General features: G+C 41.6%; 1 protein-coding gene across 3 annotated transcripts in view; it reads right to left on the bottom strand.

The window, feature by feature from the left end:
- sugct (succinyl-CoA:glutarate-CoA transferase) overlaps positions 1–19,213 on the bottom strand; it is a 230,585-nt gene that overhangs the window by 146,706 nt on the left and 64,666 nt on the right. For all 3 annotated transcript variants that reach the window (XM_045710639.2, XM_045710641.2, XM_014180625.3), the window contains 3 exons: positions 1,853–1,924; positions 1,551–1,648; positions 216–318 (listed from right to left, as the gene is read on the bottom strand). In XM_045710639.2, coding sequence (XP_045566595.1) covers positions 216–318; positions 1,551–1,648; positions 1,853–1,924 — 273 coding nt within the window. The remainder of the gene's footprint in view (positions 1–215; positions 319–1,550; positions 1,649–1,852; positions 1,925–19,213) is intronic.

Genomic DNA, 19,213 nt, shown 5'->3' with positions numbered 1-19,213 from the left:
ACCCATGGTCATTACAGAGATCAACTGTAAGACCCTGCCCTACCTGCTGTGCTTGCCTTCTGACAGGTCATCATTGCAAATAAATATATCTGTTCTTAATTCACTTACCTGTATTGATTAACATTTAATAAAATTAAAATAACAAAGTAGAGGGGGTGAGTCTCAGATGAACCTGACTCGGAGGCTGTGTGAGCCAAAGCACTGTGGGGACTGACCTGTGGTTCGGAGAACACCTGCTGGATGTTGTTGATGGGGCCGCAGGGCACGCCTGTCCCCTCAAACCTCCTCAGCCACTCGCCTGTCACCTCTTCCAAGAACCTGGGAGCCGGGGAGGAAGAAGAAAGGGTGGTTTGAAGAGTTTGAAGAGTTTGAAGAGACCGCAAAGTGAAGCTTTCAAAATTACAGCAGGGGACGAGGAGGAGGAGGCCACAGCTGGAGCTGTTCCAGAGACACAACAACTCCAGCAGGTGTATGTGGTCATATGTAGACCCTGCACTCAGCTTCCTGCCTTGCCCTCGATCGCAGAATATCCTTAGATGGCAAGAGTGAAGCATTCTCTCGCTTCACCCACAATCCCCAGCAGTTTTTCACTCACCATATACACACACACACACACACACACACACACACACACACACACACACACACACACACCTTCGGGATAAAGAAACACTTGCCTGATTTGCCTTTTGTGCAGCCAGAAAGAAAAATATGCACCCCAAAACAATACACTGCTGTCCGATAAGGCCATGTCCGAATACCCGTACTAGCGTTCTAAATAGCAGTCATTTTCACATTTTTTTTATTTTTATAGTAAGTGAAAATGAAAAAAATGTGTATGCTTTAAATGCCAGGATGTCATACTAATTTCTGCTTTTGATCTAGTACAATTCGCTGGACATACTGAGGAAGAGAATCGTATTTTGAGACCCATGTGGGTCTGACCACAGCTGACAATCAGCTCTGGGGACGCACTGTACCAAAATGAACGATTGGCGGGAATCAACACAATTGTGCATTAGCTGACACATTCTAAGTAGCATGAGACTAGAATGTTATTTGTTGCTTACTTCATTAGTTTTTACTTAACAGTACATTCTACATAGTATGCAGTAAAATTAGTACACAGTATGCAGTTTAAATAAGTAGTAGACAAGCCAGATTTCAGACAAGGCCAGTGTCACGTAATGAGCCACCCTCCTCCGGTGGTGTTAGATAACGTCCCATTGCTAAATGCCTCCGATCCCATCGCGCCCCTTGACCCCTTAGAGAGGAAACAGTCGACTGGGCCTGGGGCCCAACGAGTGCTTTTCATGACAAAGCGACTGGAAGGGAGGGCAGATGAGAACATCTGTGTGAGTGGTCTCCGTGTCCTGTTGCCTTTTCTCTACGCCACATCCGTTACAGGCTCTCTGGCCAAACTGAGAACTTGTAGACTTACCAAACAACACATGAATATAGATGAGGCAAGCCGCCAGCTATATTTTTAATGTTTGCCATAAGTCAGATTTTTTTTAAAACTTTGTTTACTGTGAAGGAGGAGGCTTTACCTCTGGGAGAGGATGTGAAGCAGCTCTTGGCGATGCTGCACTCTGAGTGTGTTGCTTTTGTACTTGGGCTCGTCAGACAGATGATTCAGGCCTAGCATCTGGAAACACAAAGTCAATACTAAGTCACTTGGGAGGGATTCTGGGTGACAGTTCAGTGATACTAGTAGCACTGTGAAATACTAACCCTAATAGCAAACTTCGACAGGAAAGATTAACTAAAAGTAACATTTAAGCCCAATATGAAATTGCAAGATTATGTATTATATGCTGTTTGATAATGCATGAGGGGTCATGTTACTTACTTTGCACACTTTGACAAACTGCTTGTCGTTGCCCGCAGCCACAACCAGGTATCCATCTTTGGTTCTGAAACCCTGAAAACAAGATTCAAGGGTTTATTATTTTTACTGTTTTCTACATTGTAGAATAGTGAATACAACAAAACTATGAAATAACACGAGGTAGTGACCTGGAATGATTTCAATTAACAGGTTTGCCTTGTTAAAAGTTAATTTGTGGAATTCTCTTTTCTTCTTAATGCGTTTGAGCCAATCAGTTGTGTTGTGACAAGATAGGGGGGGTACACAGAAGATAGCCGTATTTGGTAAAAGACCAAGTCCATATTATGGCAAGACCAGCTCAAATAAGCAAAGAGAAACGACAGACCATCATGCCTAAAAGGCCAGCATCCCGGAGTCGCCTCTTAACTGTTGACGTTGAGACTGGTGTTTTGCGGGTACTATTTAATGAAGCTGCTAGTTGAGGACTTGTGAGGCGTCGGTTTCTCAAACTACATACTCTAATGTACTTGTCCTCTTTCTCAGTTGTGCACCGTGGCCTCCCACTCCTCTTTCTATTCTGGTTAGAGCCAGTTTGCACTGTTCTGTGAAGGGAGTAGTACACAGCGTTGTATGAGATCTTCAGTTTCTTGACAATTTCTCGCATGGAATAGCCTTCATTTCTCAGAAAAATAATAGACTGACGAGTTTCAGAAGAAAGGTTTTTGTTTCTGGCCATTTTGGGCCTGTAATCGAACCCACAAATGCTGATGCTCCATATACTCAACTAGTCTAAAGAAGGACAGTTTTATTGCTTCTTTAATCAGAACAACAGTTTTCAGCTGTGCTAACATAATTGCAAAAGGGTTTTCTAATGATCAATTAGCCTTTTAAAATGATAAACTTGGATTAGCTAGCAACGTGCCATTGGAACACTGGAGTGATAGTTGCTGATAATGGATTTCTGTACACCTATGTAGATATTCAAAAAAAAAAATATATATATATATCTGCCGTTTCCAACTACAATAGTCATTTACAACATTCATGTCTACACTGTATTTCTGATAAATTTGATGTTATTTTAATGGACAAAAACAGTGTATATATCTATCACACACACATACAGTGCCTTCGGAAAGTATTCAGACGCCTTGACTTTTTCCAAATTTTCTTAGGTTAAAGCCTTATTCTAAAACGTATTAAATTGTTTCTTTCGCCTCATCAATCTACACACAACACCCCATAATGACAAAGCAAAAAACTTTATTTATTTTTATTTATAAATAAATAAAAAACTGAAATATCACTGAATATCACTGAAAAACGTAAGTATTCAGACCCCTTACTCAGGAATTTGTTGAAGCACCTTTGGTATCGAGTGTTCTTGGGTATGATGCTACAAGCTTGGCACAGCTGTACCTAGGGAGTTTCTCCCATTCTTCTCTGCAGAACCTCTCAAGCTCTGTCAGGTTGGACGGGGAGCTGTACAGCTATTTTCAGGTCTCTCCAGAGATGTTCAGTCCCAGTCAATGAACTCCAAGCGGGCTGGCATGTGCCTTTTACTGAGGAGTGGCTTCCGTCTGGCCACTCTTCCAAGTTGTAGAAACATCAAGGATGATCAATGGAAACAGGATGCACCTGAGCTCAATTTCAAGTCTCATAGCAAAGGGTCTGAATACTTATGTAAATAAGGTACCCGTTTTTCATTTTTATACATTTGCAAAAAAATTCTAAAAACCCTGTTGATGCTTTTTCTTTATGGGGAATTAATTGTGTGTAGATTGCTGAGGATGTTTATTTATTTAATCCATTTTAGACTAAGGCTGTAATGTAACAAAATGTGGAAAAAGTCAAGGGTCTGAATACTTTTCGAAAGCACGGTATATACAAAAGTATGTGGACACCCCTTGAAATTAGTGGATTCGGCTATTTCAGCCACACCCGTTGCTGACAGGTGTTTAAAAATCGAGCACACAGCCATGCAAACATTGGCATTAAAATGGCCTTATGAAGAGCTCAGTAAATTTTAACAAGGCACCATCATAGGATGCCACCTTTCCAACAAGTCAGTTCATCAAATTTCTACCCTGCTAGAGCTGCCCCAATCAACTGTAAGTGGGGCGGCAAGTAGCCTAGTGGTTAGAGCATTAGGCCAGTAGCTAAAAGGTTGCTGGATCGAATCCCCGAACTAAAAATCTGTCTTTCTGCCCCTGAACAAGGCAATTAACCCACTGTTCCCCGGTACGCCGTCATTGTAAATAAGAATTTGTTCTTAACTGACTTGCCTTGTTAAATAAAAAAATATCATGATTTGAATTTTTTTTAAAGTGCAGTTATTGTGAAGTGGAAACGTCTAGGAGCAACAACGGCTCAGCCGCGAAGTGGTAGGCCAAACAAGCTCATAGAATGGGACCGTTGAGTGCTGAAGTGCGTAAAAATCGTCTGTCCTCGGTTGCAGCACTCACTGAGTTCCAAAGAGCCTCTGGAAGCAACGTCAGCACAAGAACTGTTCGTCAGGAGCAGTGGAAACGCCTTCACTTCACCATCTGGCAGTTCAACAGACAAATCTTTGTTTGGCGGGTGCCAGGAGAACGCTACCCACCCCTATGTATAGCGCAACTGTAAAGTTAGGTGGAGGAGAAATAATGGTCTGGGTCCGTTTTTCATGGTTTGGCCTAGGCCCCTTAGTTTCAGTAAAGGGACATTTTAATGCTGCCGAACACAATGATGTTCTAGACGATTCTGTGCTTTGTGGAAGGCCTTTTTCCCGTTTCAGCATGACAATGCCCCCATGCACAAAGCGAGATCCAAACATAAATGCTTTATCGAGATCGGTGTGCAAGAACTTGACTGGCCTGCACAGAGCCCCGACCTCAACCCCATCAAACACCCTTGGGATGAATTGGAACGCCGACTGCGAGCCAGGCCTAATCGCCCAACATCAGTGCCCGAGCTAAATAATGCTCGTGGCTGAATAGAAGCAAGTCCCCGCTGCAATGTTCCAACATCTAGTGGAAAGCCTTCCCAGAATATTGGAGGCTGTTATAGAAGCAAAGGGGGACCAAACCCATATTAATGCCCATGATTTTGGAATAAGATGTTCGACGAGCAGGTGTCCTCATACATTTGGTCATGTAGTGTAGTTTAAGGAGCAATACATTGGAGAGACTGATCTGCAATGGACAAATAAATTATGGCAGAGAAGCAGAGAGAGTGGTTATTTTGTTTTAAAATTATTGCTTTGGTTAAATCCCTGTTTCTTCAGTCATTGACTAAGGCCAACATTAATTTTATGCAACAATGTTCGTTGTAAGTAGATGATTATTTAACTAGAGCATTATCATGCTGAAACATGAGGTGATGGCGGCGGATGAATGGCACAACAATGGACCTCAGGATCTCGTCACGATATATCTTTGCATTCAAATTGCCATCGATAAAATGCCATTGTGTTCATTGTCCGTAGCTCATGCCTGCCCATACCATAACCCACCATGTGGCACTCTGTTCACAATGTTGAAATCAGCAAACAGCTCGCCCAAACGACACCATACACGTGGTCGGCGGTTGTGAGGCCGTTTGGACATACTGACAAATTCTCTAAAATGACATTGGAGGCGGCTTATGGCAGAGAAATGAACATTCAATTCTCTGGCAACAGCTCTGGTGGACATTCCTGCAGTCAGCAGCCAACTGCAGGCTCCCTCAAAACTTGAGACATCTGTGGCATTGTGTTGGGTGACAAAAATGCACATTCTAGAGTGGCATTTTATTGCCCCCAGCACAAGGTGCACCTGTGTAATGATCATGCTGTTAAATCAGCTTCTTGATATGCCACACCTGCCAGGTCGATGGATTATCTTAGCAAAGAAGAAATGCTCACTAACAGGGATGTAAACAAATTTGTGCACAACATTTTAGAGAAATATGCCTTTTGTGCATATGGAACATTTCTGGTATCTTTTACTTCAACTACTGAAACATGGAGCAAACACTTCATATGTTGCATTTATATTTTTGTTTCGTGTAGTTATATAGTTGTTGTATTTTGAGTGGAACACCCCTTTACGGTTTAGTAACCCCTCTAAAAGTTCCATGCAGATCCAGAGCAAGAGACCATGAGTTCACCATCCAGATGTTCTCAGGGGAACCAATCAGGCTACTGATCTGGACATTACTTGGTTCGCTAAATCACAGAGACACTCAATGATATGGTAACAGGTATGGAGGACAAAACAACAGATGACAACAAGGAACCTCTGATCCTTGAACCGAAACTTCCTTGAGAGTTCGGTGGAGATCCAGTAGTTTCTTTCCCAATTCCCATTCACTACTTCAAGAGACAAAACAGTCATCAACTTCGCTCTTTCAGTCTTGCATTTGTTGACAGTGCTGTCTCAACGGGGAGTGATTTAAAAGACATAACCTTGCAACCACCCACCCTCACTCTGGAGTAAATCAAGACATGCTTCATTGTTTGTCTGGGGTGATACACCTTAAAACAAAGCTTTGATTCATGTTGCTATCCCCTTTTAGCCCCCACATTTTCGCAGCTCATATTCCATGCCAGCCAGTGGGACAAAGGGAACTAGGGAACAAAGTGCACAGACAGTGGTTAATGAGATTTTGTTTTGACAAACTTTTAGCCATCAGATCAAATTATTTCAAATTAAGGAAGGGGAGCGATGGTGGAGGACTGTGGCAGAAAAGAGGGGAGACAAACCAGTTTCCCACTGGGCCCAGACAATCGCCCTTTAAACTGCTCTGTAACACTTTAGACTCAGACAGCTCTGTAGACAGACAGGTCAGAGAGGCATCAAACTGGGCCTAATGCAGGTTCCCTCGATTGTCCTCCCACCAGGGCACCTCACATGCTGGCATGAATCCTGAACGGGAATGGACAGCGAGGAACAACAGTGTTAAAATGGAGTCGTCAGTTTCCGTGGCTCATTGGACAATAGGCTAAGCTCACTTCACTCACAGAACAGCCCAATGGTTTGGTTTTCATTATAATAATGAATTATGAAATATTTAATAAAACAACAAGCATGAAATATTTAATAAAAAAACAAACATGAAATATTTCATAAAAAAACAACAACATTGAAAATATGGAATATGAACTCAATTACAAACCTGGACAACCTTTCACATACCAACAACTGGTTTCCTTTAACAAAATGTATTATCCCTCTGAATGGGCCACAACCCAAAATAATCCTCCAGTCCCATAATCCCCATGCTACATCATATATAATAGGTGAAACATTTAATTACCAGAGTGTTTGATGTTGTCAATTTTGCTAAGTAACCCAAGCACCCCCCCCCAAAAAAAATTAACTAGACTCTTGGTACTCTCTCATTCGAATGACTTAGTATCTCGTTTGAATGACTTAATTGTTATTTTGTCAAATTAGGTATCATTTGTTATGCAGCTTGTTAAACCGTGTAATGATAGTTGCAGCCATTCATTCACCGATTCCATCCATTGATATGAATATTCAGTGACAGTTCTTTGATAGCCTAAAGCAGGGCTTATTTTGTATGCCACAGCATGTAATTGAGAATAATTCGAGCAGATTTAAAAAATGGTGTTGGCCTTCTCTCCCATTCCAATTGTGCTCTGGTACTGCTCAGCAACAAGCTCTGGGAATGCTTTGTCTAGGATTTTTCATTTCCTTTATCACCATTATTTTAATTAAGCCTATTTGTTTGTAATTATTTATCCTACCCCACCCACAATATCTACTTTATATTCTACTTTCTAACATTAGGATATGTAGTTTCTATTTTTAAGGACTTCAAATGTATTAACAGAGGTTTTAGGTATGCAATACATAGGCTACTGTAATATATATATATATAACATTTTTCTTGGAATACTAACACCATAATATAAATCAATTAAGCTAAAACATCTTAAATAAATTGTAAATAATAAAAGGCCAGTATTAATTTATTTTCATAAATAAAAGGGAATAAATAAACTCAAACTGCAGCGGTCAAATGATTTGCACACAGAAGCAAGCACCAACAAGCTTCACATGTGCATTGAGTGTGGGAAAAGTGCTCTACAAATTAAATGGCTGTAGCAACCATTACACGGTCTGACAAGCTGCAAATGAGGCCTATTAGACAAAATACAAATTTAGTCATTCAAATTAGATAATAAGTTGTTCAAACGACTTAGTATCTTGTTTGAACAACTTAGTATCTCCTTTGAAGAACTAAGTAAAAAGTTGTTCGACTGCGATAAAGTCGTTTGACTGAGATACAAAGTTGTTCTAACAAGATACGTTTTTTTTTTTTTATTAGGTAATTTCAAGAGTCTACGCTTATTTCTTTATTTATTCCTTGGGCATCAGGGCTTAAGTGAGTCTAGTAGTCTGTTTATTTGAAACTGAGAGACTATGGCAGCTGTGACTAGATATGGAGGTAACAGTATCTAACCATTAAGGTTTGGAGCTGAGCTGGGACGAGAAGCAGTGGCGGTTCTAGACCATTTCAACTGGGGGGGCCAGATGTACTGTTAGAGGGGCCAGTTACATTAGACGTTATTGTTGTCATATCGTTTTCTTCACTGCATTGCAAAGACCATGTTCATAATCATTCAACAATTTATTTGCATTTCAATTATAATTTTCATTTGCATTACATATTCAGTATCAGGTCACGTCAACTGTATTCTCCGGTTTTTGTGGGGTTTTTTGCAAAAAGATCAGCAAATTCATCTAGACTCAAGGCCTTTGCCCTCCTTGACTCAATACACCTAAATTGCTTAATCTGTCATCTGACATTGTGGACCTGAGATACGTTTTCACCAGCTTTAGTGCAGACTCTGTTCACAAGAAGCAGTACTAACAGGGATAGAAACAGCTATCTTGCACAGTTTAAAGAGTTAAAAGAAAACGTATTTATAAGGCTCAATGAATAATGCCAGCTCTACTACACTGGAGGGTCTCTGCATGCCACTGTATTTTCCTTTCTAAAATTCTTCTGAACTGATGTAGTTCATGCCCCAAGTCCTCAATATTTGATTCATACATTCTAGAAAATGGAAACAGGGACTTCTCTTTGAGAAACACATCACTTGTAGGGTTTAGAGTTTGGATGCCATTCATTATGTCACAGTTTTTGCTAGGGAACCTTCTGTTAAGCTCATTGAGCATATGATCTAAAACAGGGTAGAAAAGGGTTATACGAAAACTACCTTTTTCTTGTTCTGAATCTGACCCCCTGTACTGAGTACAGTCTCCATTAAATTGAGAGTTTAGCTTTTTTGATCGTAGTCATTTTTGATTGTAGTCATTCAAAGTTTGAACTAAGGCTTCAACTAAATCAACAGCATTTGACAGGTCAAGTGATGAAGAATGTAGCATATCTCATAGAAATGTTGCTTCTCCAAACACTTTACGGAGTGTAACAAGACACACAATGAATTGTTAATCTATCTGTGCAAGCAGACCTCGTGCCTCAACAGATCTGTCACCATTGTGTTCTTGGACTATGTCTTGCAGGACTCGCTTAATGGCAGGTAATCTATCCATAATAGTATGTAGAGCCATATAATCGACATGCCCAGCGAGTGTCACTTAGTCGCTGAAGCTCTCTAGGTGCACCTGGGTACATCTCTTTTTGTATGCTAAGCCATTTTTGATGCACATATGACCCAGATGTGAAGACGTAAAGTCTTTCTAGTTAGAAGAACTGTCCTACCTCAGGGACAGCTTTGACTGTATCCACTAAAACGAAGTCGATCAGCCGATTCAAAGTGGAGAAAGCTCTCATGGACAGCTCCTCTGAAATAGTACCTGAGTACTAGAGATATTGGCTCTTTTTTAATTTTTTTTACATCTTTTGTTTCGTCTGCCATTATGCTAAAGACCTCACTGTCTCTCACTTCTTCTATAATTTTTATTCGAACCATGTCTGCCAAACAACTCAGAACCTCATTCTGAATCCCTTTGCTTGTATATTTTGCATTATGAATGGAAGTCAATCTTTTTTTCACAGTTGTGTCATGCTTAGCAATTGTTTCTAGGATTGCCATGAAGTTCCCTTTATTATCTGACTCTGCAGACTCATCGTGTCCTCTTTGTGCAATGTTTTGTGTGGCTGTAAGTAGTGGTACTTCTCCTATTGTTTTAATATAGTCCCAATTTTCTTGAACCTGTTTGTTGTGTTCCTTGTTTAGGGCATTTACCAGTGTTGCATTACTTTTTACAGCTTTCTGATAGTCTCTCCATGTAATCATTGCTTGTTTGTGCCGCTCAGACCTTGCATGAATTGCAAATCCCCCCTCTTTGTAAGTTGCCTTCCTCCAGTTGTTAAAACCCAATTGTGACTCAAATACAGTCTCTGAGACTTTGGGAGGGCTAAAATGCCTGCAGGAGTAACAAAACACAGAGTCAGATTCTTTTGAATATTCAAGCCAGGGGTGGATATGGTACCAGGCCGCCTTGAAGCTCCTCCTCCGGTCCCCCATCAGAGTTCTTGGGTATATGTTCATCATTGGCTGCACCGGTGGTTCCTCCCAGGATTTGCTGATATCTGCCAAAGAAAAAAATATATAATTAAAAGTATCTATTTGGGTAATTTTAGATATACCATTGCCATCAGGCAACTACTGAAATCCATCTGATATCTGCATCACAAGCCCAATAGCATGTTAAATAAGAATTAATTTCAATCACAAACCGACTCATTTCTATACACCATATAAACTGACTAATTGCACTGCTTTACAAGTAACCACAGATTTATTCAACATCACAAACCTGATGGTCCACTGCTTGTGGACGCACGAGGCTCCTCTGTTGGTGTCTCACTCTCAGCCTCTACCTCAGTCTCTCCATCTGTCTCACTTTCCTGCTCTACTATGCCTTCACTCTCAGTCTCTCCAATGGACAAGACTTCCTGCTCTCTCTCTGCAGGCTCTCTGCTCTCTCCACACCTGAACCATCTGGCTCTGTCTCACTGTCTACCTTGTCTTTTCTTTGGAAGAAGGACATGATGTCCTTTCTCTTCATTTTGGTGAAAACTAAAGAGCAAAAGCAATGGGGACCACGCTTATTAATTCATTTACTTAAACTAACTGACTTGCTAGGTAACTACCCTTTATGTCTAACCGTTTTACGTTACAATGCATTTACGGAGTGTGGTTTAAGTAAAAACACTCCGATCATATATTTTATCCTCTTTCATACTGCCACAAAGTAACAAACAGCCAGGTTAAGATAAGCTGATCTAACGTTACACTTCTGTAATGCATTTAATACAAATACAACATAAACAATTTTACTCACCTCTATATTTCCTTCTTTGTGCTTGAACTATAATATTCGTGCGGAATTTCTTACAACTTCTGAATAGAAAAAAAAAAAACTTGCAGATGCATGTGGTACGATATTGTTGTGTTCCGCCTAAAGCCGTCTCTCTAGAAAATGTGTGGGTTAAATTAGTGTTCCGTGCTGCCACTGTCTAATAACGGATGTAAAAAAAAGAACAATAGAAATAATTAGTTACATAAAAATTAGTGGTACTGCTTGCTTTGATTCCAGGTCGTCTTCTCAAATGACTCATGAGAAGTCTGAGGCAAGCTCAGTCTCTGGCAAAGGCTGGGGCGAAATTTGTTTTACCGTTGTCTTTACACCTGAAAAGATTTTGGAAAATAGGTTTTTCCAGGATGCTGACGATATGTGAAACCTCTATGTAAGACCTAAATTACTTTGATTGGCATTAGAGTCATGACACATTATTGTAATGAATTGAAAATAACTGCAATTTAGATACAAGGTTTTTCAAGGACAATATGTGCCACAGCCTGCCACTTACAATGTAATCAAATTTGACAATATTCTGTTTTCACTAGTACAACAATAGGCTGTCAAATCATCCACTGCAATAATTATCTGGGTTAAGATGCAAATAAAAACTATAATGATGATATAATCTTAATGATATAATCTTGAAGCCAATTCATAACAGCATGGGACTGAATATGGAAGTAAAGCAGAAAAGGTCATCACTTTACATCAGATTGTGAACTGTGTGCAGACAAAGATCACCAGATGAAAGAAGGCTGCAGAAACTGTTTACTATGAAGGTCCTTCTGAAGTCTCCCACTTCTGTGGAACGAGTTTAATGTCTCTCCTCCTCCTCCATAAAAGTCACTAGTCAATGCTACACACAGCTATGGGGAAAAAGAGTTAAAAACAAGAGGAGAACCCATCTCCTTGATCCTAAAACCGGATACCCCGTTAAGCGGGCCGCATCCCCTCTCATTTGTGGACCGGAACTGGCCACACTGCACATAACACAGCCCAACCATAATCCAAACCAAAGCCACTGTTTCATCCCAGGCACAAGAGAGAATGGCATTATGGGTAGAGTCTACACTTAGGGAGTGCCGCTACAAGGGCCACTCATTGGACCAAAGATACAGCCTCTGGCCTTAATATCATGTTCACACAATAAGACCCAACCCAATGAATGTACATTCTCCCTCCTACTAAAAACAGATGTGCGGGGACATAAACTAAACATGTACTGTATATCAACACTGACATTCAGAGAAAAAAATATAGCTCAATTCTCAAACTGGCAATATATGCATGTAAGACATGCACAGAAGAATTTGAAAACGCACACACAAATCCATAACATTTACTTATTTAAACATACAGAATCACAACAATCATGCATATTCCCACACACTAACACACCACATTGATATATATTTTCCTTCTTTTATTATTCTATCCCAATACAGAGACCAAACGGTTATAGGAAAAATATAAATTATGGCCATTCCCACAGTAGGCCTACTTGCGGCGAGTAAAACGCAACTATCGAATTACATGTAAATGTCAGATGCAAAACCCACATAATTAATTTTCTGATAAACCAAAAAATCTCTGTCCACAGATATGCCTTATTTTGTGGGCACAGGCACTTAATCAAACTCCAATACCAGAATTAAAACAAAAACGCATGATCCCTCTTGTGCCATAATAAAATATACGGCTGACTAAATTTGGCACAATGTTCTTTTCTGTTTGTAAATGGGTGTTCTAGTTGAGAAGACCTCATATAAGTATATTACAACCAACTGGTCTGTTACAAGCAGGTAAAGATGTATTTTTCATGACAAGATGAAGACATTAGGGGAAAGACAGCACCTGACCACAACTTCATCAAACGCACCGCAATCATGTAATTTTAACACATTTTGCATGCCTATGTGGGTTTATGTACACCACAAAATAAATAACTTCATTTTAGTCTGAAAATGCATACAAAAAAAAAAGAATTCTACATCGATAAAATATCATTCCTTCCTACAGTACTTGACAATATTGCTTTGCTCTCATACATGGACACAAACACAGGAGATATGTTTCAAAAAGAGGCATCGATTATTTGCTGTGTTTGGGCAAGACCTGACCCATTGTGCCGGAAAACATGTATTATCACTAAAGGCTCAAAATCCAGAAAAATTATCCAGACAAGTGGCAAGGTTTGGACCAACTCTCCACCCATCAATCTGCAATTAATCTCCCCAAGAGTAATCACAACAGCAAAAAGGAAACCAAAAGAAACAGAAATCAAAGCTGAACTGGCCTGGCTGGCTGGCATTTATATGAATCCATTGATGCATCTCCAACATATCGGTCATTATAACAACATTACACAATACCAGTCAAAAGTTTGGGTTTTTCTTTATTTTTACTATTTTCTACATTGTAGAATAATAGTGAAGACATCAAAACTATGAAATAACACATGTAATCATGGAGTAACCAAAAAGGTATTAAACAAATCAAAATATATTTGAGATTCTTCAAAGTAGCCACCCTTTGCCTTGAAGACAGCTTTGCACACTTTTGGCATTCTCTCAACCAGCTTCATGAGGTAGTCACCTGGAATGCATGTCAATTAACAGGTGTGCCTTGTTAAAAGTTAATTTGTGGAATTTCATTCCTTCTTAATATGTTTGAGCCAATCAGTTGTATTGTGACAAGGTTGGGGTGGTATACAGCAGATAGACCTATTTGGTAAAATGCCAAGTCCATATTTTAGCAAGAACAGCTCAAATAAGCAAAGAGAAACGACAGTCCATCATTACTTTAAGACATGAAGGTCAGTCAATCCAGAAACATTTCAAGAACTTCGAACGTTTCTTCAAGTGCAGTCGCAAAAACCATCAAGCGCTATGATGAAACTGGCTCTCATGAGGACCACCACAGGAAAGGAAGATCAAGAGTTACTTCTGTTGCAAAGGATAAGTTCATTTGAGTTACCAGCCTCAGAAATTGAAGCTCAAAAAAATGCTTCAGAGTTTAAGTAACAGTCATCTCAACATCAACTGTTCAGAGGAGACTGCATGAAATCAGGCCTTCATGGTCGAATTGCTGCAAAGAACCCACTACTAAAGGACACCAATAAGAAGAGGAGACTTGCTTGGGCAAAGAAACACGAGCAGTGGACATTAGACCAGTAGAAATCTGTCCTTTGGTCTGATGATTCCAAATTTGAGATTTTGGATTCCAACCGCCGTGTCTTTGTGAGACACAGAGTAGGTGAATAGACGATCCCCACATGTGTGGTTCCCACTGTGAAGCATGGAGGAGGTGTGATGGTGTGGGGGTGCTTTGCTGGTGACAATGTCTGATTTCTTTAGAATTCAAGGCATACTTAACCAGCACAGCTACCACAGCATTCTGCAGCAATACGCCATTCCATCTGGTTAGCGCTTAGTGGGACTATCATTTGTTTTTCAACAGGACAATGACCCAACACACCTCCAGGCTGTGTAAGGGCTATTTGAAGGAGAGTGATGGAGTGCTGCATCAGATGACCTGGTCTCCACAATCACCTGACCTCAACCCAATTGAGATGGTTTGGGATAATTTGGACGGCAGAGTGAAGGAAACACAGTCAACAAGTGCTCAGCATATGTGGAAACTCCTTCAAGACTGTTGGAAAAGCATTCCAGGTGAAGCTGGTTGAGAGAATGCTAAGAGTGTGCAAAGCTGTCAAGGCAAAGTGTGGCTACTTTGAAGAATCTCAAATAAATAAAAAAATGTGGGGGTTACTACATGATTCCAAATGTGTTATTTCATATTTGTTATGTCTTCACTATTATTCTACAATGTAGAAAATACTAAAAATAAAATAAAAACCCTTGAATGGGTGGTTTAGGTGTGTCCAAATGTTTGACAGGGACACTCTACCACTTAAACAACACACAGTGTAACCCAGAGTGCTCAAAAAGCAGATGGGACAGAATAATATAAATACGCCGCTCAGCTCAATGTATAATAGAAATGACAACATTGATTTGGATGAGGAACAAAACACCTATTTATTGCCCCCATTCTAAATGCAATCCAAATTGTAAGTATAGTAACGGCTAAGTACAGGAAATCAGGGGAAAAACTACACCTTAAGCAAAACAGCAATTTCTTACCACAAAAAAGGACAGAAGTAATTCACACTAATATGTAATTGAAATCTATCCTCAATGTTCAACCATTTTTTACATGACACATCTACCTCCTTTATCTATCCAATGGTAGTCTCTGATTGGTTTACTAATTAGGTTTTATGATAATTGTCTAAATAGCACTAACATAAAACACTACAATCAAAACAGAACATTTAAAAAATGATTTTGCCGATTGCATAAATCTCTATGAGGTGCAGTGTAAAAAAATCTTTATTGAGATCAAAATGGAGTGCGCCATTCCTCCCAGTGTCTTTGCTTATTAAAAAGAGCAGTATGAGAGACTTGTGCTCACTCAAGCTTCCACTGCAAGCAACCTGAACCAAGGCCAAGCCCCCTCTTGAACCCATTCAAATGCTTTTCGAATGGGTTCAAGAGGTGGTGGGGCTGTTTTCTAGTACAACAAAACAAATAATGCATCTTCATTTAGTGAGACAAAAAGACTAGGCGCGACTTTGGTGAAATATGAATAGAAAATAAATAAGGCCAATATCAAAATAGGGTGGTGAAGCTTCTTCTTTCAGGTATATTTTTGTATGAGAATCAAACATCAAAACAAGTGATAGGAGGAGGTAGGCCTAATAGTAAACTAATACTAACCAAGTGCCGAGTCTGCCATTTTGTTGTTTCTCAAATGAATGAGTGGGCCTTTATCAGTACCAACTCAGTGGCCTTGTGGTTAGTGTCTGCCATCAGATTAGAAGGTTGGGAGTTTGATCCCTGGCCAAGTCATACCAAAGGCTATAAAAATGGGACCCGATGCATCACTGCTTGGCACTTAACTTTGCATTCAGTGGGTTAGCAAACTAGCACATGCTGCCAACAGACTTTGAAACCACTGTTGAGCCTGCAAGGCCAAGCGTTTGCAACTTTATATTAACATTTAAGTAAGTGCATGGAATGTTTAGCACAATAGATGTGACAAATATTGGATTGTATAAATAAGACAAAATGCACTGTTAAGAATAACCAGGGAGGTAAATCCAATTACTCCCATATGAGGTTGCTATTTCAGTATTTGAAAGAAAACAAACCAAAAAACAAAGTGGCATTATTAGAGGTATACACATCACTTCATGGAGTACAGAGTCAAAACAAAATCAAATTTGTCACTGTCCCAATACTTTTGGAGCTCACTGTAGATAAATTATACCTGACCAATCAGAATCCACGCTTCAAGATTGTTTTGATCACGCGGACTGGGATATGTTCTGGGTAGCCTACGAGAATAACATTGACGAATACACTGATACAGTGACTGAGTTTATCTGGAAGTGAATAGGAGATGTTGTACCCTCTGTGATTATTAAAACCTACCCGAAGCAGAAAACGTGGATAGATGGCAGCATTCGAATAAAACTGAAATCGTGAACCACTGCGTTTAACACACGAGACGTATGTGGCAGGGTCAATCATGGACTACAAAGGGAAAACCAGCCACGTCGTGGACACTGACGTCTTGCTTCCGGACAAGCTTAACACACATTCCCACCAATCTCCGTGGCCGACGTGAGTAAGTCATTTAAGCATGTCAACCCTCGTAAGGATGCCGGCCCATACGACATCCCTAGCCGTGTCCTCAGAGCATGTGCAGACCAGCTGGCTGAAGTGTTTACGGACATATTCAATCTCTCCCTATCCCAGTCTGCTGTCCCCACATGCTTCAAGATGGCCACCATTGTTCCTGTACCCAAGAAAGCTAAGGTAACTGAACAAAATTACATAGCACTCACTTCTGTCATCACAAAGTGCTTTGAGAGACTAGTCAAGGATCATACCATCTCTACCTTACCCGCCACCCTAGACCCACCTCAATTTGCTTGCTGCCCCAATAGATCCACAGACAATCCAATCGCCATCGCACTGCACACTGCCCTATCCTATTTGGAGAAGAGGAATACCTATGTAAGAATGCTGTTCATTGACTATAGCTCAGCATTCAACACCATAACACCTCCAAGCTCATCAGCTTGAGGTTTTGGGTCTGAACCCCGCCCTGTGCAACTGGGTCCTGGACTTCCTGACGGGCCACCCCTAGGTGGTGAAGTTAGGAAACAACACCTTGTCACGTCCTGACCATAGAAAGCTTTTATTTTCTATGGTAGAGTAGGTCAGGGCGTGACAGGTTTTTTTTCTAGTTGTTATTTTCTATGTGGGGTTCTAGTTTCGTTTTCTCTATGTTTAGGTGATTGGTGTGTTTCCCAATTGGAGGCAGCTGATGATTGTTGTCTAATTGGGATCATACTTAAGTAGCTTGTTTTTCCACTGGTGGGTTATGGGATATTGTTTATGTATAGTTGTATTATACTCACGGTTTGTCTATTCTTTATTTGTTTTGCATTTTGCATTAAGTTTCACTTTATAATAAATTATGTGGAACGCTACTCACGCTGCGCCTTGGTCCAATCATTTTTATGACGAACGTGACAGAATATCCCATCCGACCAGGACCAAGCAGCGTGACCAGGTGAAGGAGTCCTGGACTTGGGAGGAGATTCTGGATGGGAAGGGATCCTGGACTTGGGAAGAAATCATGGCAGGACAGGACCGCCTTCCATGGCGGGAGACGCAAGCGGTGAAGGACAGCGACGACGACAGGGTTCATGGCCACGACACAAGCCCAAGAAGCTCACCCAAAATATTTTTGGGGGAGGGCACATGGGTTGGTCGGCGAGGCCGAGGGGCGAGTCGGAGAGCGAAGAGGAATATTGGGGTGAGTCAGAGTCTGTTGAGGAGTTATTGGATAAATTGGAGGAGAGTGAACGGAGACAAGATTTAGAGACTTTTGAGGAATTGTTTGATAAATTGGAGGAGAGTGAAGAGAGAGAGCTGTTGGTTTGGCGTAGTATGCACAGCATTCACCCTGAAGAGCGTTAGTCGTCCAATGCCACCTGTTTCCCGTACTCGTCCTGAGAAGTGTGTTAAAGTTCCGGTACCATTGATGCCGGCTATACACACCAGGTCTCCAGTGCGCCTTCACAGCCCAGTACGTCCTGTGTCACGTCCTCGTACTCTCCCTGATGTTCGTGTCCCTAGTCCGGTGCCTGCTTCTCGCACTCGCCCTAAAGTGCGTGTTCCCAGTCAGGTATGTCCTGTGCCGCCTCCTCACACTCTCCCTGAGGTGCGTGTTTCCAGTCCAGTGCCACCTGTACCGGTCTCACGCATCAGGCCTCTAGTGCGCCTCCCTAGTCTAGTACGTCCTGTGCCTGCTCCTCGCACTCGCCCTGACGTGCGTGTCACCAGTCCAGTGCTACCTGTATCGGCCTCACGCATCAGGCCTCCAGCGCACTTTCACAGTCCAGGATATCCTGCGCCAGCTCTACGCACTGTGTCGCCAGTACGCCTTCACAGCCCAGTGCGTCCTGTGCCAGCGCCCCGCACTTGCCGGGCTAAAGTGAGCATCCAGCCAGGACGGGTTGTGCCAGCTAGCTCTACGCTCCAGATTTCCAGTGCGCCTCCACGGTCCAGTATATCCAGCTCCGGTTCCATGCACCAGGTCTCCAGTGCGCCTCCACAGCCCAGTGCGTCCTGTGCCTGCTCCTCGCACTCGCCCTGAAGTGCGTGTCACCAGTTTGGCACCACCTGTGCCAGCTCCACGCACTAGGTCTTCAGTGCGCATTCCCAGTCCAGTACGTCCTGTGCCTCCTCCTCGCACTCTTCCTGAAGTGCGTTTCCTCAGTCAGGTACGTCCTGTGTCTGCTCCCCGCACTCACCCTGAAGTGCGTGTCACCAGTTTGGCACCACCTGTGCGCCTGCCCAGTCCGGTGACAGTCCATAGCCCAGAGCCTCCTGAGAGGGCCGGCGGTCCAGAACCTATACCGATGATGGCGGATTTACAGGATGAGAGGGTTCTTCGTCCTGCACCAGAGCCGCCA

This window comes from Salmo salar, chromosome 29 (assembly GCF_965601325.2).
Source record: "Salmo salar chromosome 29, fSalSal1, whole genome shotgun sequence".
Taxonomy (NCBI): domain Eukaryota; kingdom Metazoa; phylum Chordata; class Actinopteri; order Salmoniformes; family Salmonidae; genus Salmo; species Salmo salar.
The sequence above is the reverse complement of the archived record's forward strand: the minus strand, read 5'-3'. Positions and strand labels throughout refer to the sequence as shown.